At 45.5% G+C, this 23382-nt stretch overlaps 1 protein-coding gene across 2 annotated transcripts in view; it reads left to right on the top strand.

The window, feature by feature from the left end:
* Positions 1 to 23382, top strand: part of COL17A1 (collagen type XVII alpha 1 chain) — a 200275-nt gene that overhangs the window by 24474 nt on the left and 152419 nt on the right. For both annotated transcript variants that reach the window (XM_069611740.1, XM_069611739.1), the window contains exons 2-5: positions 4856 to 4921; positions 18066 to 18113; positions 19548 to 19643; positions 22704 to 22838. In XM_069611740.1, the coding sequence (XP_069467841.1) occupies positions 4867 to 4921; positions 18066 to 18113; positions 19548 to 19643; positions 22704 to 22838 (334 nt within the window). In that variant the 5' untranslated portion in view covers positions 4856 to 4866. The remainder of the gene's footprint in view (positions 1 to 4855; positions 4922 to 18065; positions 18114 to 19547; positions 19644 to 22703; positions 22839 to 23382) is intronic.

Raw genomic sequence — 23382 nt, 5'->3', positions numbered from 1 at the left:
ATTTTTTCCTCTTTGGCCTTTGATATCCTGTATTCTAGGCGTATTATCAGCTGCCCTAGCCCTAATGAAAGTGGAAACCGCCTTAAACAGAGTGTGGCTTTAGAGTGAAAACAAAGCCCAAGTGTATTTCAGGACGTAAACACTTTAATCGACTATACAATGTGCCGGGTCCAACATGCACCCACACTTAGTGAAGCCCCACTTCACACATGCTCTCCAGCTAAGTCCTACTTATGCACCCGCAACCCCTTATTCCTAACATCATCATTTCACCACCAGCTAAGTGTTTAATTTGTAATAAACAGCAACATTGTAAAAAAAATTACACCCCCCCCCCCCGATAGGAAACAAAATACATCCTCCTTTGTGTAATCCGGCAGTCATGTTGTGGCATGCCTGCGGTCTGGCCCGTTCTACACAAACACACTGCACAACACTGTAAAGATTGAAATCTTTGCATGACTTTTCCTGACGTTTCCGTCTCATCTTTTCTGCATATAACCAAACCTTCTTAAAACCTATGCCTGCCCTCTTGATCTTAAAAATGATGTGGTGGGCGTAAGTGTATTCTTGTTGCATTAATAAGACATGATTGGGGTCTGGTCCATGCTACACAAAACATCCCAAATCAATAAAAGCGTGCACTGTCGGCGTCAGATTCGATTAGATCCCGTTCCATTGACCTGGATCTAAATCAATTATCGCCGAGTGGCTCTGGAAGCAACTGGATCCTGTTACCTTCAACTGGATAACCATTGATATCATTTATTTGATTTAATTCAAACTTGTATATGGCGCTGACACCCTACCCAGAGGGATTTAGAGCACCTTACAAAGTTCATGAGGGTGGACGCGAAAAAGAAGCTACAATGTTTTCACGAGAGGATATGAAGATTAGGAGAGGCAAAGGATAGCAATGGAGATGATCTGGCTGGTTAGGTGCGGGAAAAGCGGTATGTTTCGAGGCTTTCGCAGAAGGTGATGATCGAAGGTGCGGCATGGGTGTGGGGTGGGAGGTTGTTTGACTTTGTTTAATTGGATACTGTTGACTGAAACACTGTAATGTCAAATAATGTCAAATAATCAATCAGCTTTGTCATTCTGAACTAGGAGAAAGTGAAGAGATCTTGAATTCAATTTATGTGTGAGCACTGTTGCCTATTCATGCATGAAGGGAGTGAGAGGATTTCAGGGAGCACATGAACAATGACATGAACACTTGCACCCAAGGTCAAAATCCCCAGGGTCTTGTCAGATTGGACAATCATTCTGCGTCTGCGGAGTTATAGGTGCTCCGCAATAAATGAGAACACATTCAGACATTCTGCACCCATAATCCGCTGAAATGGAGCTGTAACCTTGTGATTAAATTGAGAATGATACTCTTTGGTGATATCATGCCAAGTACAAACTGGAAGCAATGTTCTTTTACATAGCCCTAATGTAAATAGGATTAATGTGTTCCATTTACAATGGTCCCTATCACATTACCATGGGAAGAATACCTAATTTTGTAAGAGACCCCTGAAGCATTGTTGACCAAGTAGCCAATGAATAACACTAGTCATTGGGCATTATTGGACTTGTGGACCTTAGCTGCAGATGCTGACATAGAAGGAGTAGAGGTGGCAAATACCAGCAATATTTAACACAGTCGAATATACTCTCATCACACGGATGTGATCTCCACCCTCCATTGAGCCTCTCCACCAGCGACTTGTCCGTTCTGTGAAAGGAGGCCTGTGTCAGCATGTATGTACTGTATTCCAAGCAACGTGAATTGCCTTTAACCCATTCAAAATAAAATGTTGTGTGCTAATCTAATTTACAATATTTCCGATTACAAGGTTTGTCTTTTCCAGTATCAGCGTTACCATTATTTCCAACCTTTAATTATGTAAAAAAACATCAGTGTTTACCCTGTTTATGATCCCCGCTCATTGTGGTCGACATAGAAAATCAGGATCACACAACTTGGTGAGATGTTCAGACCCTTTATTAAAGCTCATGACTTCCTTTCCCACAGCCTATTTGCAAAAAGCATACTAGCGAGAAACGCTCTGGAATATCCCACCCACGCCTGCTATTGAAAAACTTGATCTACACGGATTTGAGAACGAACCCTCACCCACTCAGTATGCAGGATACCCTTAACCTACAGACTAGCTTCCAATTACACATATCAAGTTCTTCTAGAAAACAAAGACCTCCTGAAGATCTGCCAAAGAAATGGTAGAGAAACACGTGTAGATGCATCTAATTTGGTATCTATATGGATATCATGTGAAGGAAAACAAAAAAGATTATTTGAAGAAAATGTATTGATTCAAATTGGCTCTGTTCAACAAATCACCATTACTCCTTTATAAACAAATGTCAATATATATATATGGTCAAAACAACGTTGGCCAATTGCATAGCGTTCTGCCTCATTATTTAGCCGGTGCTCTAGAGCTAGAGTTGGCTAGGCCCTTAGTGTATATAAAAGGAATCTCCCACAACCAAGCAGGCAATGACCTAGCAGGCTACAACGGGAAACGGAAAGGGCCCGGGCACTCGGAGACTGTGCTTAATTCAAAAAATAACTTTATAGATTTAAATGCATCACAACAAAATACAATAAAGAAATGGCTTACAGCCAGTCTTGGCGGACCAGCAGAGAAGCACACTCACCCATGCCGGAAAAAAAACACCACGCGTTCCGCTCTCGACTCGAGCTTCCTCAGGCAGGGATTAGACAACATGTTGCATCGCTTCCTAACTGATATAGGAGGGGTATGGCAAGCTCCGCCTCTCAGTCTGTTAGTCATGTGACGGCACGTCTTAGCGCTGAGTAGCGTTAATGTAGAAACTGACCGCCATGTTGGAAAGTAAATGACACAGCCGAACGGAATAATGGCAGTAAGTAAAAATTCAAATGGTGAGCAGCATTCTGCTGTAAAACATGAAGCGAGGCTTTGCCCGACAAACCGCTGACATCTCATTTGACAATAACGGACGCATGAGGTGCAAGTGCACGTTTCCATAGTACATCGCTGCTCATGACTGGCGTAAATGCCAGCACAAGAGCAGCTAACCCGTGGGGGTGAGAGAGCTGCTAAGAGTCAGCAGCAGCCTAAACGTTACAGTAAAACCTTAGACCATTGTCAATTTAACAGAACACTGGAATATAATATGCTAATAACATCAACTAACAGATACTGCTCAACAATATTAGATGCCAGAAGGTCCACTCTCATAATAATAGGGAGGAAGATACTAACGCATAATTGTACAAATACGCATAAAGGTGCAAGGTGAAATCGCATAAAGTGTAAGCATCACATTTAGTAAACATAATACTCTCCAATGAGCTCTTGTCTAAAGTGCCAATGAAAGTGCAAATAATGCAAACATTGATATGTTGGGTAGGCATAAAAAAGCCATAATATGTAAATGTTTAGTTCTGCACTAGGACCTATTCTAAAGTGCAAGTGTGCGAGCAAATCTACCAAACAGTGGTAGCATATTGAAGTACCAAAGGGGAATAAGAAGAGGGATAACAAAGAATAAATAACAAAGGGGTAGAGGGTGGGGCGGAAGCAGACTAGTAGTAGCATAAATGCCGTGCAGATAATCATACATTGTCAAGGAGAAAAGAAATTAGCTGAGAAACGCATACATCTCTTAGTCCACATTGAGGCCAAGTGGTTTCAAAGTGTCGTATTTACATATTAGTTTAGCCTCAAGTTGGTGCAGATTCAATTCTCTGTTTCCCAATCTCTTGTGTTGAGGGACATGGGCCAGACCACGAAAAAGGACATTTCCTTAAAATGTCCTTTATGTTTTTCCGTAAAGTGTAGCGTAAGTGGATCATTCAGGTCACCATTTTCTATGGCTCTGTAGTGTTGCACTATGTGTAACTTCAGGGCACCAATGGTGCACCCAATATAGTTGGGACCACAACTACATGAGATGACATACCCTACAGATTTGGTGAGACAAGTAATTTGGTGTTTATATGTCCACATTTTGCTGGCCAAGCTGGTAAAGGGCTCTTTGGTAGCAAAGTCGCACATTTTGCCTTTCGAGTATTTCCTAAAGCCCACAGTCTGAGTGCCAGTGGGGAGCCAGCTGTGGGGTTCATTTCCAGTGCTAAACATGCGGTGGGACAAGATGTCCTTTGGAGTGGGAGCTCTGTAAAAAGTGACCTGGGGAGAAGGGCCTAGTACTCTGTTGAGATCTCTATCTCAGGTGAGTATTTTCCAATGCTTGTGCATAATGGCCCTAACTTCATTGGCTTGATGGTTAGAACCTGTGAGGAACCCAATGGTTTCATCTTTGGGCTTGACTTGGGTCTTGAAGAGGTCCATTCTAGTGTGTTGTTCAGCTTTACTATAATAATGATCACCTTGGAGGTTCTGAGGGGAACCTTCTGTGTACTTTCTGCTGCATTCAGACAAGGCTATAGTAAGTTGAGCGCACCACGCCAGTTATCCCCCCAAGTTCTGTTATTACTATAAAAATGTCCTACAGTGGTATGCCCATACCCCTGTTGACAAATCTTTGGCCAATTGTGTTTAAAAAGGAAAAAAAAAAAAGAATATATATATATATATATATATATATATATATATATATATATATATACGTACCATGTACTACTCTGAAATGCTAAGGATATGGGAACAACGCTTCTAGGATTCACAATTTGTATATGGGTGTGCGGCTTCCTAGGCAGCAGATTGTGTATTCTTGAAATGCTGCTTGAGGTTGGATGTGTAATACTGTGAGAGCCAAAGAAAGTGCCATCTTCAGGCACGCATAAGTGGCTCACTCTACATGCAAATCATCTGACTCTGTCTCATCATTTTAGGTGACTATGAAATGGACAGTCTAACAAGAAAAAGCTACCGAGATGATATGGACTACAATGGGCGAAGTAAGTAGCATGCATTGAACATATGTACTGATTACTGCCACAGGGCAATGCAATTAAGGTATTTGGTTCCATTGGAAACAAGCAGCTAGTAAAGACATGGGGACAATTTCACAAAGAAGTTACACAGAGTACCTTTGACTTACACCTGGAGTGAGTACCTCTGACTTACACCTGGAGCGAGTACCTCTGACTTACACCTGTAGCGAGTACGTCTGACGTACACCTGGAGCGGGCTCTGATATTCACTAAAGAAGTTACACTGAATAACACTGATTTACAGCTGACTTACTTGGGACTGACCATGAGTAAGTAAGGTTTAAGTCAAAGTTACTCAGCACAACTCCTTTTGTTAATAACAGCCCCCAGGAGGGTTACATTAGGTGTAAGTGAGAGTTACTCCACTTAACCTTTTTGTGAATTCGTCCCCTGATTTTTATATAGAAGGAAATTTGTGTTGAGCAACAGAAATGAATGTGCAATGTGCATTATTCCTCTGTTTGGGAACATTGTATGTGTTACACTCCCGCTGCACAGCCCGTTAGTTCGCCTGCCACAATTTCCCTCAAATATAATGAAATAACCCGTGAAGTATGGCTCCTCCCACCCAATCACACACCCTTTCACCTGAAATTGTTCATAGACGTGCAGGAACTATTTACTTCTGAAGATATCTGAGGGGGCCGATTTCAAGGCTTCTTATTAAATGTAAATAAAATGGCGGCCTGAGGCCCGCATCCCAGACACACGCTTCCTTCCGCCAATGATTCTTTTTATACTCAAGGTTCTCTCCCTTGTTTCGATGGTAAAGTCATTTCCAGCTCTGGTTTTTTGCTTCTCATTTCATTCTGTGGCCCCCATCTGAAGGACAAGTCTATGGGGCGTATGTGTTGTGCCATCTCAGCACAATACTTTCCCATAGTCCAACAAAAGGCTTCAAACCTTAGATTCTGTGTGATTTCAAAACTGGAGTAACACTGCATCCGACTTTTCTTTATTCATTCAATACTATTGATCTCAAACGTGTGCTGGTCTTTACTGAAGGCATCTCAGTGTACTGCAGGCCTTTAATGGGTTATACAGACCTTGCAGGTCCACGGATTCAGATACCATTTTAAGGGCATGATAGTTCATTTGGCAATTTATTTTTTGCAGTCTCATAATCTTCAAAAAGGTTTCAACATTTGCTGTACTAGAACTCGAAGGTCGAGTGCAATAGGCCATGACACCGAGAAGGGGAAGTATACCCACAAAAGCAAGGAAAAGGGTACCCCCAAACAACCAACATCCACACCACCGAAACTGGGTGTACACCAAAGCGTCAAGTACTGTTTCAGGTACGATGCAGAATAAGGCGTTAGTGGACATCTCCGAATGAGAGGAGGACTGGGAGGATGTGGAAGGGGGTAGTATTGGAATTGAAATTTTTGGCGCCGAGCAGCAAATTTCCTTCACATCGATGTCGGAGGGCACCCCTCGGCGTCAGATAGAATGGTCCATGAAGGATATTAACAAAACTATGGGCCTCATTACGAGGTTGCCGGTAAAACCCGCCGGTTGCTGGCGGGTTGCAAGCATCACCGTATTACTGCTCCCGCTGCCTGACTTCCGGGTGCTACCGGAATATCACAGGCGGCGGTACAGTAAGTTCCCATTCCCATGGAGTCCAATAGGACTCCATGGGGATGGGAACTCTGAAGCACCAGCACCATTAGTAACGGTGCCAGTGCTTCAATGAAAAGCCTGACGATAGGGGCCAGAACTCCGAGCAGGTCAAGCCTGCTGGTCTTACAGTGCCCCTACCAGCAGACGCAAAGTGAACCAATCCGAAAAAGGTGCCAGTAACACTCACACCATGAGTTCCTTGAGAACACTGGTGACACAAATTCATACATGGAGCCGCAGGAGTACATGGCTTCAGATGATTTCAGAATGGTGATGCAAGAAGGATTGTGTGTCCCTGTACAGGTAGGACAGAGATAGCGTGACAGGAATGACTTTGTCGGCTACCAATTTGAAATTTAAAAAAAAATAAACTTGGGCAACTCTGTGCCACATACCTTCCAACATTCTGAGAAGTGCCAGTTCTTTGGGACACCATTTTGGCATAGATATGCTCTATTTGTACCCCGGTGTTGCTTTTGTGATACCATTGGATGGATTTCTCTCAAACACCCTGCAGCATTAGCAACATATTTAATCACTTGTATGATACCCCTTCATGTGATGTAATAAAAGGCAAATGTTTTGTGACGAATCCCAGGGTATTTGCACTGCTCCCATGGGGGGAGCCCCTTCCCATGAGGCCAGGGAGGTGAGGCCACTACACAATAGTCCCCCTAGTGGTGGTACTCAGTGGGTGGATCACATGAGGCGGGGAACCGTCTATGGGACCAGTGACGACTGCCTTGGGAGACCGCTGTATTTACCTCTTCCATCTCTGTCCCCTAATTCCTCTTACCCCACTCAATTTTCTGTTGCCCCCACATTTTTATGTATTTCTGTAGTGTAGAAGACCCCAACCATATAGACTATACTGGGACGAGGAAGAGTGAGGATTACCCATATGGATGGCATACAACTACTGACATGAAGAAGGGCAAGAAGGCAAAAGCCCAATGCGGGACCAACATATGCGTTACAGTCAACCAGAGTCAGTGCCAAAGACAAAAAGGGAAGAAGGACTGTGTACTTTGTCAGATCCTTCCTGTAATAACTGAGAGCCGGCTGAAGGCTCACTGTGGAGAACAGGAAAGGCTGGCGGAGCCTCGATGAACACAGGCTGTGTTCCCCGTTGTCCAGCATGGAGAATCGGAGGTCTGGGAGAGACCGAGAGTCGGACACTCGGTCGAACGGAGAAGCACATGCCGAGAGAGACCAGACCTGGGAACACTGCAAGGACACGCAGTGAGCGCTGGAAGGTGTACAGAAGCCCACAGCAGGAGGAAGCAGTTCTGCAAAGCTGCCTGAGCAAGCTGGAAATGCCACAAAAGTTAACTGGGTTACCGTAGCGGGTGGTAGAGATAGAGAAGAACAAAGGAGACGGTTGGGAAAGACTGAAGAACCCCATCTCCCTTGTATCATTACTTGGGGAAAACTAAGAAAAGGACATATGAGAACCAGTGCCTTGCACGGGTTAGTGAACCAGGCCCATGTACACTATGCGATACATCTTAGAGAGGGGTCCTGGACCCACAGGAAGTCGGGGAAGCCCCGCAACCATAGCACACCAGGGTCTGGCACCCATATGAAGTCGGGGAAGCCCTGCAACAGCAGCACACCAGGGTCTGTGACCCACACAAAGTCAAGGAAGCCCCACAAAAACAGTACACGGGGGCTAGGGGCCCATTTCAAGCTGAAGAAGCATGCAACCCTGGGGCTAGAGCCCACAACATGTCCTAGAGGTCCCGAAACAACACAAAGTGGTCTGGGACCCACACAAAAGAAAGTGAAGTCACACAGCAAGTCAGGGGAGATCCCGAGAGAACCCATAGAGGTCTGGGACCCACACAAAAGAAAGAGAAGTCACCCAGCAAGTCAGGGGAGATCCCGAGAGAACCCAGAGAGGTCTGGGACCCACACAAGAGAGAGGCAAGTCACACAGCAAGTCAGGGGAGATCCCGAGAGAACCCAGAGAGGTCTGGGACCCACACAAAAGAAAGAGAAGTCACACAGCAAGTCAGGGGAGATCCCGAGAGAACCCATAGAGGTCTGGGACCCACACAAAAGAAAGAGAAGTCACACAGCAAGTCAGGGGAGATCCCGAGAGAACCCATAGAGGTCTGGGACCCACACAAAAGAAAGAGAAGTCACACAGCAAGACAGGGAAGATCCCGAGAGAACCCATAGAGGTCTGGGACCCACACAAAAGAAAGGGAAGTCACCCAGCAAGTCAGGGGAGATCCCGAGAGAACCCATAGAGGTCTGGGACCCACACAAAAGAAAGAGAAGTCACCCAGCAAGTCAGGGGAGATCCCGAGAGAACCCAGAGAGGTCTGGGACCCACACAAGAGAGAGGCAAGTCACACAGCAAGTCAGGGGAGATCCCGAGAGAACCCAGAGAGGTCTGGGACCCACACAAAAGAAAGAGAAGTCACACAGCAAGTCAGGGGAGATCCCGAGAGAACCCATAGAGGTCTGGGACCCACACAAAAGAAAGAGAAGTCACACAGCAAGACAGGGAAGATCCCGAGAGAACCCATAGAGGTCTGGGACCCACACAAAAGAAAGGGAAGTCACCCAGCAAGTCAGGGGAGATCCCGAGAGAACCCAGAGAGGTCTGGGACCCACACAAAAGAAAGAGAAGTCACACAGCAAGTCAGGGGAGATCCCGAGAGAACCCATAGAGGTCTGGGACCCACACAAAAGAAAGAGAAGTCACACAGCAAGACAGGGAAGATCCCGAGAGAACCCATAGAGGTCTGGGACCCACACAAAAGAAAGGGAAGTCACCCAGCAAGTCAGGGGAGATCCAGAGAGAACCCAGAGAGGTCTGGGACCCACACAAGAGAGAGAGGTCACACAGCAAGTCTGGGGAGATCCCGAGAGAACCCACACAAGAGAGAGAGAAGTCACACAGCAAGTCAGGGGAGATCCCGAGAGAACCCATAGAGGTCTGGGACCCACACAAAAGAAAGAGAAGTCACACAGCAAGACAGGGAAGATCCCGAGAGAACCCATAGAGGTCTGGGACCCACACAAAAGAAAGGGAAGTCACCCAGCAAGTCAGGGGAGATCCCGAGAGAACCCAGAGAGGTCTGGGACCCACACAAGAGAGAGACAAGTCACACAGCAAGTCAGGGGAGATCCCGAGAGAACCCAGAGAGGTCTGGGACCCACACAAGAGAGAGAGGTCACACAGCAAGTCTGGGGAGATCCCGAGAGAACCCACACAAGAGAGAGAGAAGTCACACAGCAAGTCAGGGGAGATCCCGAGAGAACCAAGAGAGGTCTGGGACCCACACAAGAGAGAGAGAAGTCACACATCAAGTCAGGGGAGATCCTGAGAGAACCCAGAGAGGTCTGGGACCCACACAAGAGAGAGACAAGTCACACAGCAAGTCAGGGGAGATCCCGAGAGAACCCAGAGAGGTCTGGGACCCACACAAGAGAGAGAGAAGTCACACAGCAAGTCTGGGGAGATCCCTAGAGAACCCAGAGAGGTCTGAGACCCACACAAGAGAGAGAGAAAGGTGCGGGAAGTGAAGATAAACGATCATGGACCAATTGCTAAGAGAAAGGACATTTTCTGGAACACTAAGATCTACCGTAAAGACTGGCAGGATAGTGAACCAGACTTGATGTTACTTTTATGAATCAGAGAAAGAACAGGGAAAGAGACTCCCCCTGATACTTGGGAACTGTGTTTTTGTAAAATAAGACACCCTGTGAAAGAAAAGAAGAGGGAAATCAGTTCCTCATTAATCCTGATGTGTTCTAACATCAGGAACCTTTAAGTCAAATAACACCTCATGTTTTCTAATTAAGTTGGCGTCCAGAACGGGAGAAGCCACCTTCTGGATTAAGAATATACCCAGTGTTTCCTTAGTTAGTGGAGAGTGTAAGGGACGGAAATAGGTTTGGACGGTGGACATTTTACTTTATTGAACATCCTGACAGATTCCTTAGTCTTTTTGTTGAGGTAGGACAGTCCCTCTTAGAAACTGGGCAAGATAGGTTTTCCTTTTCTTTACTTTTAAAAGTCTTTGCCAACAAGTATGCCACCACTGTTTCAGACTCATACTTCTGCACCCTTATAGGTGTCATTAATGGGCCATTTCCTCTAACCACATTATGGTAGAAGGACGCTTCTACCAGTACTGCTCTGAAGAGAGCATGTGTTTTTAGATTTTATTCATCTCAGTTTGGGGCAGTGTTACCTTTTTTTGCCTTTTTTCTGATCTTTTATTTTTCCCCATAAATAATCTTTTGTTCTGTAAGGATAGTCCCAATAGTTATCCTCCCCTTCAAGGGTGCCATTTCAGACATATTTACTTGATATTTCACCTCTTGGGATGCCGGCCTCAGTTTTAGACGAAGACGTTTGGTGGAACAGATTAATGTCGGGAGAAAAGACCAAATGGACTATTGTGACAGCAAAACTTCTGACAATCGCATTTGATAAAATGAAGGAAAGTGAAACATAGAGGAGGGAAGGTTGAAACAATCAGAATAACCATGTTCCTTTCCATCATTATCTCTTTTCCATCATCTAGACTTCTACCTATACGAAGAAAATTCACAACATAATCACTCGTCTTTGTAAAAATCTCAAGTTGATTATAGGCAAAAAACAAAAAAAAAATAGTATTACACTGAGCCATTCAAACATTTGATGAAGAATTGTCCAGGAGGCAAAAGGTGTAAAATAAAATATGTCTGTTCAAAAGAGTGGCACAACTAAAAGTTCCTAAACAAGGTGTGTCCATTTCACCACAGTAATGTGATGACTGCCTTGAACAGTAAGCGTCTCTGAAAAGAGACCTCCTTGTCTAGACTAAGATTTAGTATTTATCTGTTGTTGTGGTTGAAAATAATACACTTCCCGTTATTGAATGTGTGGCAATGAGTGGGCTCACTTAACGAGACTTTGTGTTTGAAGAAGGAAGAGGGAAGAGGGTGACAAAGAGGTCAGCAATTTAGCCTATCCCAAGATGGCAGTCATCTTTGTGAGCTAGAGCTCAGCACTCCCTATTGTGAGCCCTCTAGGATTGGGAGGGCCATCATTGCTGCCTCTGAGGTAAAGACCTGGGAGGTGTGATGATGATGGAGGGTCTGAAGTCCTAAAAGTTCTACTCCACTACAGAACTGTTTGGAGTGTCCCCCCTCCCTCATTGCAAGATGCTGATTGCAACAGCTCCATCCATTGGACTGGTGGCCGCAGTGCCTCCATCAATAGACTTCAGTGTGGAACCAACCTCCAGAAGTACATGCAGAGTTGCCCAAAGCTCCAGTGTGAGAAATGCAGTGGTGGGGGCAGACAACAGACCACCCACAGGGGCAGGAGGTGATTTCAGGATCTGAGCTTTTGTTTGGTTAGTGATTGCCAGCTTGTGGTGCCCAATTATCAGACAGCAGGGAAGAGAAAACATGAAGCAGTGAACACAGCTTTGGGAGGCGCACTCCGTGCAGCATTAGTTCTGAGTCGGGTGTTGCTAGATCTGGAAAAGATCAGAGGCTACCGTAATGTTGGGATTGTCGGGGCTCGGGACTAGCTAGCCTTTTGGTTGTAGCCCCTGAGCTTCTATCCAGGCCTACTCCAAAAGACCTGTGGCTATACGCCCCTCTGCCCACCCTCTAGCAACGCCGCCGGTTGTTCGACCCAGGTCCCCCACAAATGGATTGTTGGAGTCCAGCTGCAGCTACCCCAGAGTGAAAGGAGGAGCTCACCTGTTCCAGGATGGAAGAGATGTGTGGTCAAGACCATAAAGAGGAGTTCTTCAAACACGGATATCGCCTTCAGAGAAAGTGTCAGAAACACACTATGTTGGAGGAGTCTTCGGTAGAGCGGGGCTTGGACAGAGCCTGACCGCTACTAAGCCAAGCCTATCATTCACTTGCAAAGAGCTCTGCACAGGCAAATGGCAATGGGGGGGGGGGCAATGGTGATGATGATGGTGGTTCTGCAGTCAATGGAATTAAGCAAGAGGATTCCCATCGATATCATGAGACTGCTGATGGGGAGGGGGGGTTAACGGACATGGGTTTTGGAAGTTTACAGAACTCATGAAGGCCCTGTTCAATGCTCTAGCTATAACGGCTGCAGTGGGCTATCCTGGCAGACTCCAAGTGGACCATCAGGGTTAAAATATGTTTTTTTCTCAAGGAGAGGTTGCCAGGACTTTATTGAATAGTCTTGCTTTGAATGCTGGGTGACATATCACATCTGTTTCTGAGTTTCCATATCCACAGCTGGTATTTACTAGGAGTAGCGGGGCGGAAATTAATAGACCCTGAAACCACATAACTTCCTGAGGGAGGAGTCAAGGGGGAGGGGTTTTTTGAGGCTGGATCCAGATGGTGGCGCTGGTATAGTGCTATGATGATTTTGTTTGCGCCCTATTTTTTCTTCTCTCTCCCTGACGATCCATTGCAACTTCTGAGCTCTATTTTAAGATAATATGGTCCATGCGTTTTGATTACTTTCCAGGTGGGAGGAGATGAACAACTAGGGGAAATGAGGTAGACATTAGAAATGATCTGTGTTTGTGCACTGCTTATTGAAAATATTGGGATGTCTAGAAGCTATAAAACCAACTTCAATAAAAAAAAAACAGAAAGAGGTCGGTGACTTGACATAAAAAGATGACGTGTATCATTGGTTTGGAGGTGAAACATTTTATTGAAAGAGAAATGATTTTGGTTCTTGTTCTCCGTTCTTCTTCTATATATCTATATCTATATCTATATCTATATATATATATATATATATATATATATATATATATAATATTGCGGCAGTCGCCGCCCTATAGTTAAGGTGAGTATCAAGTTCCATAGGAAACCCGAAAATTGAATTGCTAATAAATCTTGACTCGCATGACGGATTTCCTTGATATTTTGCAAACAAAATGTTTGTCATGTCTCCCCAACCCCCAGACTGAACATTTTGGGAAAGATACATTAAAAAAAGAAAACGTTATTAAGAAAGCAAAAAAATGCTGTTTTCGGCCTACTGCAATTCATTTCCGTATAGAGAAAGAGTCCAAATGTCTGCGCAGTGCAGAGCAAAAACCACTGGACGGAATTGGACCAGGAATGAAATTATTCCGTCCAGTAGTTGTTCAAATATTTGATGGAGAACGGGGCTCCCTCTTCACCCAAAATTATAGCTATATCTCCCATGGTGCATTGCTGCCAAGAGGCTGAGAGACTTTTCAGAAATGAAAAAAGCAGCAATCTTTCCCCCAGGATCCTTCTGCTAATTACATTTAACTTGCTTGTTGGATTTGGATGACATTTCCCAAACAAATGGCTTGTCAAGGGCTCCACTAAACATGAAATGATGGGAACAATTCATAAAAAAAATGAAAAAGTGTTGTTTTATTTTCACTGTGCAGATTTTGACCAAACTTTGGAATGTACTCCCCCACAACCTTACAGAATCGAATGACATTCTCGACATCAGAAAGAGACTCAAAACACTGAATGTTTCGAATGACAGCGCTTAGACGGCCTATCCGTAGGCGCTATGTAAATACCATTACCAATAGCAATAGCAATCACATCAGGCTAGAGGTCGGGCATGGGAAAGAAGACACGATATGAAGTTGGGGATTTGGGGGTGGGTTGCAGAACCAGTTACGGGTAGAAAATGTTCAGTTTATCAGGGTAAAACCGCACAAATCTCATGAGATTACAGGGGCAAGACGTGCTCAGAACATAATGTGCATCACACAAAGTGATGACTGATAGGGGGTAATGGGAGAGAGTTAGAGAGGCAAAACACAGAGGACCTGAAAAAAAGAATGGGTACACATGTTGAGTGCCTGTGAGGGCACGGAAGACTTTTTAATTCTGAGCAATTTTTCCCGCTTTCGCGGGAATCGTTGAATCGCTGCTCTAGCGCAGGAATTTCTGTTATTAGAAATAATTACTGCGCAGTGATTGCAAGAATAAGGAGTAAGAGAAAAAAGGTTTAACATCTACAGTGCCTACATCTACTGGACAGCGGGCAATGGGTGTTTGGTAACAAGTTAATGGTGTGCCACGGCAATGGCTATGTAACATGTTTGCCCATGGCCATGGCCATGGCTGAAGTCCATGGTTAGTGGGCCCTCAGGAAATCTAAGGTATAGCAAAACCCATGAAATTCAGTGAAAAACCATTTATTAAGAGAGAGTTAAGGTGATCAGATTTAATGCAACAAAACCCATGAAATTCAAGACTCGCATTCCAATCAAGTCCACCTGGGAGAAGAAAATGTGTCACGTGCACCAAACCATAATAGGTGTAATCACCAGGAGAGGGTCAGGGCAGAACAAAGCAATTGAGGGGAGTGGGAGGACCATGGAAAGGGGAGGGGGAGCATGCTGAGTGCCTGTGAGGACAGGGAAAAGATTTGGATTTTCGTTCATTATCAGGGAATCCTGTGGGCATAGGTAGTTCAATGCCGCTATATGTGCAGTTCATTGCCATTATCGGGGGAATGTTGCTGCAATCCTATGGGAATGGGAAGAGAGCGAAATTAAAATAGTAATTGTACACCTGCATTCATCCCATCTCCTAGGCGGGAGGCAATGAGTCTCTGTGCCAAAGGTCATGGTTAGTGCGCCAAAAAGAAACCTATTGGTGCAACATTTACAGTGGCCACTGCCAATGGCTAGTAGTCTTCAAGTAAACCTGGCCAAGGTCCATGGCCAGTGGGCCGTGAAGAAACCTATTGGTGCAATATGTACAGTGGCCACGGCCGAAGGCCATGACTAGTGGGCCCCGAAGAAACTATAGTATGACAAAACCCTTGAAATTCAGTGAAAACCCTTTCGTTAGGAGAGAGTTAAGGTGTTCAGATTTAACGTGAAAGATACATAGCAACAAAACAAAAAATTCAGTGACAAAAGCCTTGGTTAAGATAGAGTTAAGGCGATCAGATTTACCACAACAAACCCCCAAAAATTCTGTAATGGCATTTCAAATAAGTCCACCTTAACTATGCGCCCCCTGTTGTGCAATGTATGACCACAATGATGTCATCACAGATCACCATAACTATGCGCAACAGAGGGCGCATAGTTAAGGAGGACTGGCTCGAAATGCAATTGCTGCATTTTAGGGGTTTTGTTGTGTTAAATCTGATTACCTTAACTCTTAACCAAAGTTTTCTTAACTGAATTATAGTGCAGCGGTCCCTGCACTACAGTCAAGTTGAGTATCGAAAGACATAGGAACTAAAAAAAATGCATTTTTAATAACTTTTGACTCGCTTGACAGATTTAGCTGACATTTTGCATACACGATTATACTGCTCTAGCACCCCTCGCCTCACACCGCCTTTAGTAGCCAGGTAGTGCTTTAAGATATAGAGTATAGTGCTCACTGCAGCCCCGGCTAGAGGACCCAGAAGACAGATATAGTGGTTCTAAAAGAAACATATTGGGGGAAAATGTACAATGGACACGGCCAAAGGCCATGGCTAGTGGCCTGTAAAAAAAACTATGGATTAACAAAACCCTTGAATTTCACTGAAAAAACCATTACTAAAATGTAGTTACATTGACATGATTTATCAGTGCATTTGGAAAGTCATGACCGGCTTACCTCAGTGCATTCCCACTGCAAAACACATGACCACATAGATATTATAAGAGAAGGAGTTCACAATGACATACAAAATGGCATTATGGGGGACATAGCATTATGGGGGACATCAAAAGGAGCACGCTGAGTTAAGCCGGTCTTGACTTTCCAAATTCGCTGAATTTCAATGGTTTTGTTGCAATAAATCTGGTCAAGAATAGACTACTTTAATGCACTCCTAGTTGGCGCGGATAAAAAAGGCATCCAGCGCCTACAAGTCATCCAAAATGATGCGGTCTGGATCATCAAGAAACTCCTGAGAAGGGGCCATATCTCAAATCAACTACTGGAACTGCACTGGCCACCGGTCATGGCTAGATGTCAGTTTAAGGCACCGACTCTGCTCCACAAGTGTCTATATGGGAAGGCACCCAGCTACCAGAAGTCAACCGCATCATGGCTCGCATCGCTACCCTCACTGAGATATACTAACATCAATCTTGTTTCCCACCACCTCTTCAAGAATTTGAAAGGGCTGGGAAGATCATTTGCCAACTGCGCGTCCAGGATTTGGAATGACCTCCCGTCGACTCTGCGATCAGTCTCCAACCTACCTTCCTTTAAGAGATTGTTGAAAACTGTTCTCTTTACTTAGAACTACCTTAGTGACCTTGTCTTGTTCGGCATTGTCCTGTACTCTCTTCTTGTTGTCTTGTGTGCTTTTGTGTGCCCTGATGCCTGCGGGCTCCGGCCCGTTATAACAAATAAATAAATAAATAAATATTCAACCCTTGCCTAACATGGTACAATTGAAATAGATAGATATAGATAGATATATCTCCTATGGGCTTATGTTCATTGTTGGGTGCCTCTGTGATACAGTGCCCCCCTTTATGCCTACCTGAACAGATGTGTAGAGTAAGATTCTCCTTAGATCTATCAGCCCCCTTCCAACACCCCATTCTCCCTTTGTTAATGTCTAGAGGAATTCTCTACACGGTGTCCCCTGTGGGTAGATGAACATTGTCAGACTTCTAAAATGCATTGACTATCCTGCTATGTCCCTTGTGGGTGTAAGCATAGTGAAATGTACCCCTCGCTTCTCCCCTCTGAGTAAATGTTCATTGTGGGGGCCCCTGAAATGGGTGGAAGTCCACGCACTCCAGCGTGCCTCGGGTCGTGTCTGCATCCCCTCCCAGGTGCCCTGTCGACATGCTAGCAGGAAATTGTGGGAACTCTAAAGGCATTGCTTGCTATTCCTGGAGGGTTATCCAAGTCCGAATGTGGTAAGCTGCCTTCCAGTAGGTGTGGCAGGACACAGCGTAAAGAGTTGTTGAAAGCCTGGTGAATCAGAGGCCAAGAGGTGGTTTAAAGCCCCGGTTAATGCATATGGGTTGTCCAACTCCAGGCCTCGAGGGCCAGATCCATGTTGGATTTTCATGATACCTCTCATTAATATTCATGAGATACGTTTGCATTCAATGATTCTAAATGTATGCACATTTTTCCTTATGAATATTAATGAGGGGTATCCTGAAAACCCATCAGGATTCGAACCCTCGACGCCTAGAGTTGGACAACCCTGAATGGTGCTACAATCAAAAGGTAGTAGGTATACTAGGTAGTGTTTCTCTGCTGTTGCATTCAATTTACCCCAGCATCTATTGTCTGATGCAGGTCTAACACATCACAACATGGTGTCTGGAACCACAAACCCACATACCAGAAATGAAGATAGGATTTTGAAATGGTATCCTCTCAAATTGGCAGCAGGCAGAGATTCTGCATCTGGTGGGACAGCATCTCCTAAAGATGTAGTGGTCTTGATGATGGCTCCACAGGAAGCTTTGCGTCTGAGCCTTATGAATCTGGGCAGTTGAATTATTATGTAACCAAATCACCTTTTTTTCAGCTTTCACCGAGACTGTCACCACAACAAGACTTGCATCCTTACCACCAAGTAAGTATTAATTAATGACTTGATTATCAATATGTTATACTGCGCTGAATTACAACCTTAGTGGTCTCAAATAGCCTACACCTGTCCAAGCTTCAGAGCACATTGTGTCCGCGCCCTGGGATCACCAGATGCTAGTCTGCTGGAGGAAAACACAAATAAGGGACTAGAGATGAGTGAGAAAAGGAGCGGTAAAGAATGGAAGATATGAAGAATGGATGGAAACACGGACTGTGGGACAGCGTGATTGGAAAGATGTCATTAATGAATAATACATGTATGGTCTGGATGCATGAAGGGCTTGAGAAGTGTAGTGAAGGCGTGACGGACTGGCTCACCGCTTGTAAACGCGTGCCGTTTAAAGGTCTAGAGAAATAGACCACAAAGTCCAAGGGCGCCATAGTCCAAAATACATGACTTGCCTATGTCTGGGGGCTTTGGACAAAGGCAAATGAATTTAAAATGATTTAGAGGGTGAAGTGGGTCCGTGATTTAAACTTGCATTGTAACCAACTATTTTAAGAAACAATAGCATTGGTTGCCATGGTAGTTACTGCTTCTACCCTAAACACATACAATAACCCCATTACTTTGGGAATGGCGAGCGGTTTAAAGACATTCAAGTGTGTTCTCTAATTTGATCATAGGAATGTTTGGCGTAAGGTCACACGCGTTATTGAATGTTCCAATCAGCTACAGGCAACTAGCCTGAAGCCACCCTGCTAGCCACATAAGGGCAATCCTGGTCTCCTTAAGTGTGTGAGATGCTGTGACGCTGAACTTGTATGGATAGGACATACATGTGATGGCTTACTACATGGGCACAAGGATGCAAAGGACTTTTGGATGTACAAATCCAGCCCCAGTTATTTGTGATCATACATTACTATTTACGCCGATTGGTGGACTCGTGTTTAATATAACAATAAACCGATGTTCCCATCCCCAATCGTTTGGCCTCGGAATCAGCAAAATGCTAGCCCGAGGAGCTGCAGAGTGGTAATGAAGAAGGATATTGAAGAACCTTGGAATTCGAGGCCCCCTCATCTCCTCCCATGTCAAGGAGAGGCCCTGGTGGAATGTGCTAGGACACTGATGCATGGTTACTCATAGTTGGCCTGCCATATGTTTTGGACTACAACGCCCATGATCCTTCACCACTGATAATGCTAGCTAAGGCTAATGGGAGTTGAAGACTAAAGCAGCTGGAAGGCCACAGCATAAATAACATGAGTAAGTCTTATCACCCCATTCTAGGCCTTGTCTATTCTCTCAGTTTATCCGGCCTCGTGCTTCATTGGCTGGGGATCACTGGACTAACTCGATTATAAAGTCAAAAGAAACAGGATGAGCAATTTAATAAACCTGCAACCGTCTCACAATTTCTTGTGTCTTTGCTTCCTTCTTCTAACACATTTCTTTCAATGTGCCCAACAGAGGGAGGCGCAGGAGGGAGCACTAAGCTGACATCGCTAGCTCAGGGGAATTCACTGGAAAGAAAGGGCCACAGCAGCAGCAGTTACGGCGTTTCGTGTGAGTATCAAATAGTGATGGCTAACGGGGGGGGGGTTCTCTAGTTTGGGACTGATTCAGGTGCCCTTGCAGCCCGCTATCCGACCGCCATTGGTAATCACCATAGCAATGACTTTTCAGCTACTCCATTCTCATTTTAGGATTGTTGTACCTTCTTGCTTTTAAAATGTCCGGCCTATGTGCCACAGGATTTGCCAACAGGTGCAATCCAAAGAAAGACTATGGTTTAGCTGAATCAAATGACTGTGAATTACAGACAGAGAACAGAATGGCATGCCATCCCATGGGGCTGAGTCATTTCAGGGCTATGAAAAGGGATTTGATGTGGGGATGTCATTGCGCACCCTGGCTACCTGTCTGTCTCAAGGCAGATGCCCAGACGGCTGATCCTGTGACCACTCGGAGCCTGAGAGTGCATCTCTTTTACAGACCCTCGACTAAGTGCAGTCATTTTTTGTTTTTGTTGATTCAAAGAAAGCTTATAAACTAGCCAAAAGTATTGCGTTACTGTTGTCCTGCAACAGCAATACAATTACATCTTTGGTTTGCAATAATGCTTTCAATGGCAGGCCTGCAGGTCTGTAAACGTCCTGCTGACACAGGCGTTGCTGGGGGGGGGGTGCTAAAGGGGCTATAGCTAGCCCCCAGTCCCAACAGTTCCGACATCAGCGTAGCCCCGGGTCTTTTCCAGACCTAGCAACACCCCTGCCTGCTGAACAAAAAATTAAGCCCAAACAAAGTGAAAACCTTTAACAATGGCGGTGGGAGGTTTGAACCGGCACCGCGTGCCACGGCAGTCATTATAACCAGACAAGCTACCCGGAAGAACATCTGCGGTGCTAATGGCTTCTTTTTTTTGTGAAAAAATGTTTTGTTAAGGGAGTGCAAAGCTTTTTTCACAAAGATCAATTCAATCAGGAATGGTAATGGCAAAAGGAGAGAGGCCTTTTGAAGAGCCACATTTTCTATTTGCATGACAGCTGACGGGTAAAGGCCGTAGTGCCTTTACTTGAAATGGTTTTTATTTCAAATTTTACGTGGGAGAAGGGAGATTGTGGAGGCGGGGAATGGGAGTGAGGGAACGCATGTGAGCAGCCAACAACTTGCTCAAGGCAAAGGCTTCGATCATAGGATGATAGGCTGCTCACCTTGTCCCAGGTGACAATTCTGAAGATGGTAGACGCCACTGTAACCTGATCCAAGGGAGTGCAATACATGTAAAGGTAACTATTCCCTGAGATCAGTATGCCCCTCTCCATATGCCACCTGGCCATTGAATCAATCACAGTTCAAAGGGTAAGTCCTGGCAATGCAGGGATGCAAACTGCAGCACCAGCCAAGTGATCATAGTTCTACCTAACCCCTGCCTTTCAACATGCAAATGTCAACGCTGGACGGCAGTTCTGCAGTTCTGCAGTTCTCCATGTGGCTAATACCACTGCCCCCGCAAAGTCCTTTAACTCACATGGCCACACAAGACTAAGCTCAGGCACTTTCCCATGGCATGCCAAGGATGCTTTCCAACCTGTGCCCTACTTATCTCAGCAATCAACGAGAGAACTGCCTTCCCTCGAGGGCAGCATTGTGCCAGCTGTCGTGATGCGAGTGGGAGCCTGAATCGCGCCTTAGTTCATGTGATGGGTGGAGCCCACTAAAAGAATGGTGCTTTATAATAACTCTGCCACCGAGCGCTAAGTGCCTCGCGTCTATTGCAACTTGCACCCTGCAGGTTCACTTCCCGTGTTATTGCGTCCTCTTGTAATTAAATTAAAAGATTGTTGGGCCTTGCTCAAGAGAAGAATGCAGCCGCTCGGGTTAGCAAAGCGCTTCTAAGCAGAGTGTTTCATGCAGTTTTGCAAGTCTGTGCTTGACATGACATCTCCCGCCAGCCAATACCTAGGCATGAAAGTGTGGCACAGAGTAAGCGAGGTGCTACTCTGTTCAAGGTAGGACATTTATCTAAAAGCAGTACTATTTCCACTCTCCCCTTTTTAATAGTTCAGCTTTTCCAAGGTCTGAGCACATAGCCTTCTCCTTTCTCCTCCCATGCACTCAATTTGAAGATGTGAAATATTTGCTTGGAGATGGCCTCCATATTTTCATGGCAATAGAAAGTGGACACACTTCTCATAGACACTCGGGAAAGCCATTTGGGCAGGAAAACCGACGAAGGCGTGACTGAAACTCCCTGTGTACAAAGTATCAAGAATCCTTCTTTTGCTTGTAAAGTTGGACTCCCTGATGGTTTATGGAGTAAAATAGACCAGTCTTGATCCCACGATGCTTTGGGAATCAGTAGGGGAACTGTGAGAATACAGGAGCAAACAAGTGCCAGGCTTAGGAAGGATACCCCTGAACCCCCATTCCAAGGTATGTGCCCCGATAGTGAGTGGCATGGGTCAGGTGCATGCTCATGGCCATGTAAATGTTCCACCACCACTCATTGATCATGTGTGCTACTCTACAACTAGTCAAGAGGTTCTTAGAGTGGGCACCCTTCCAAACTAGTCAAGAGGTTCTTAGAGTGGGCACCCTTCCAAACTAGTCAAGAGGTTCTTAGAGTGGGCACCCTTCCAAACTAGTCAAGAGATTCTTAGAGTAGGCACCCTTCCAAACTAGTCAAGAGGTTCTTAGAGTGGGCACCCTTCCAAACTAGTCAAGAGGTTCTTAGAGTGGGCACCCTTCCAAACTAGTCAAGAGGTTCTTAGAGTGGGCACCCTTCCAAACTAGTCAAGAGGTTCTTAGAGTGGGCACCCTTCCAAACTAGTCAAGAGGTTCTTAGAGTGGGCACCCTTCCAAACTAGTCAAGAGGTTCTTAGAGTGGGCACCCTTCCAAACTAGTCAAGAGATTCTTAGAGTAGGCACCCTTCCAAACTAGTCAAGAGGTTCTTAGAGTGGGCACCCTTCCAAACTAGTCAAGAGGTTCTTAGAGTGGGCACCCTTCCAAACTAGTCAAGAGGTTCTTAGAGTGGGCACCCTTCCAAACTAGTCAAGAGGTTCTTAGAGTGGGCACCCTTCCAAATGAAGAATGCATCTTAATATCTCTGTTTTGTGTTCCAGCAAGCACATCAAGGGGGCACACGAGTACCTCCATGTCCGGGACAGCTGGCAGGAGGGCGCCATCTCCAAGCCTACACAGCCCAACCTTCGAAAGAAAGACGTTCACCTCCACTTCACGCCAGGGAGGATATGAAGGTAGGGGGTAGTGCTTCAGAGCTGCCCAAGGGCATGTCACGCTAGGGTAGGGGGCATGCGAAGGGAGCGGGTAGTGCTTCAGAGCTGCCCAACAGCATGTCACGCTAGGGGAGGGGAGATGGGGAGGGAGGGAGTTCAGATGGGGAGGGAGGGAGGGGAGATGTGAAGGGAATGGGTAGTGCTTCAGAGCTGCCCAACAGCATGTCACGCTAGAGGAGGGGAGATGCGAAGGGAGTGGGTAGTGCTTCAGAGCTGCCCAACAGCATGTCACGCTAGAGGAGGGGAGATGCAAAGGGAGTGGGTAGTGCTTCAGAGCTGCCCAACAGCATGTCACGCTAGGGGAGGGGAGATGCGAAGGGAGTGGGTAGTGCTTCAGAGCTGCCAAACAGCATGTCACGCTAGGGTGGTGGAGATGCGAAGGGAGCGGGTAGTGCTTTAGAGCTGCAGAAGGGCACATCACACGTGGAGCACGGAGATGCGAAGCTAGGGGGAGAGCTGCAGAAGGGCACATCACACATCTGGAGCACGGAGATGCGCAGCTAGA

This window comes from Ambystoma mexicanum, chromosome 8 (assembly GCF_040938575.1).
Source record: "Ambystoma mexicanum isolate Mex_15411 chromosome 8, UKY_AmexF1_1, whole genome shotgun sequence".
Lineage (NCBI taxonomy): Eukaryota > Metazoa > Chordata > Amphibia > Caudata > Ambystomatidae > Ambystoma > Ambystoma mexicanum.
Note: the sequence above shows the minus strand (reverse complement) of the source record. Positions and strands in the feature narration are given on the sequence as shown.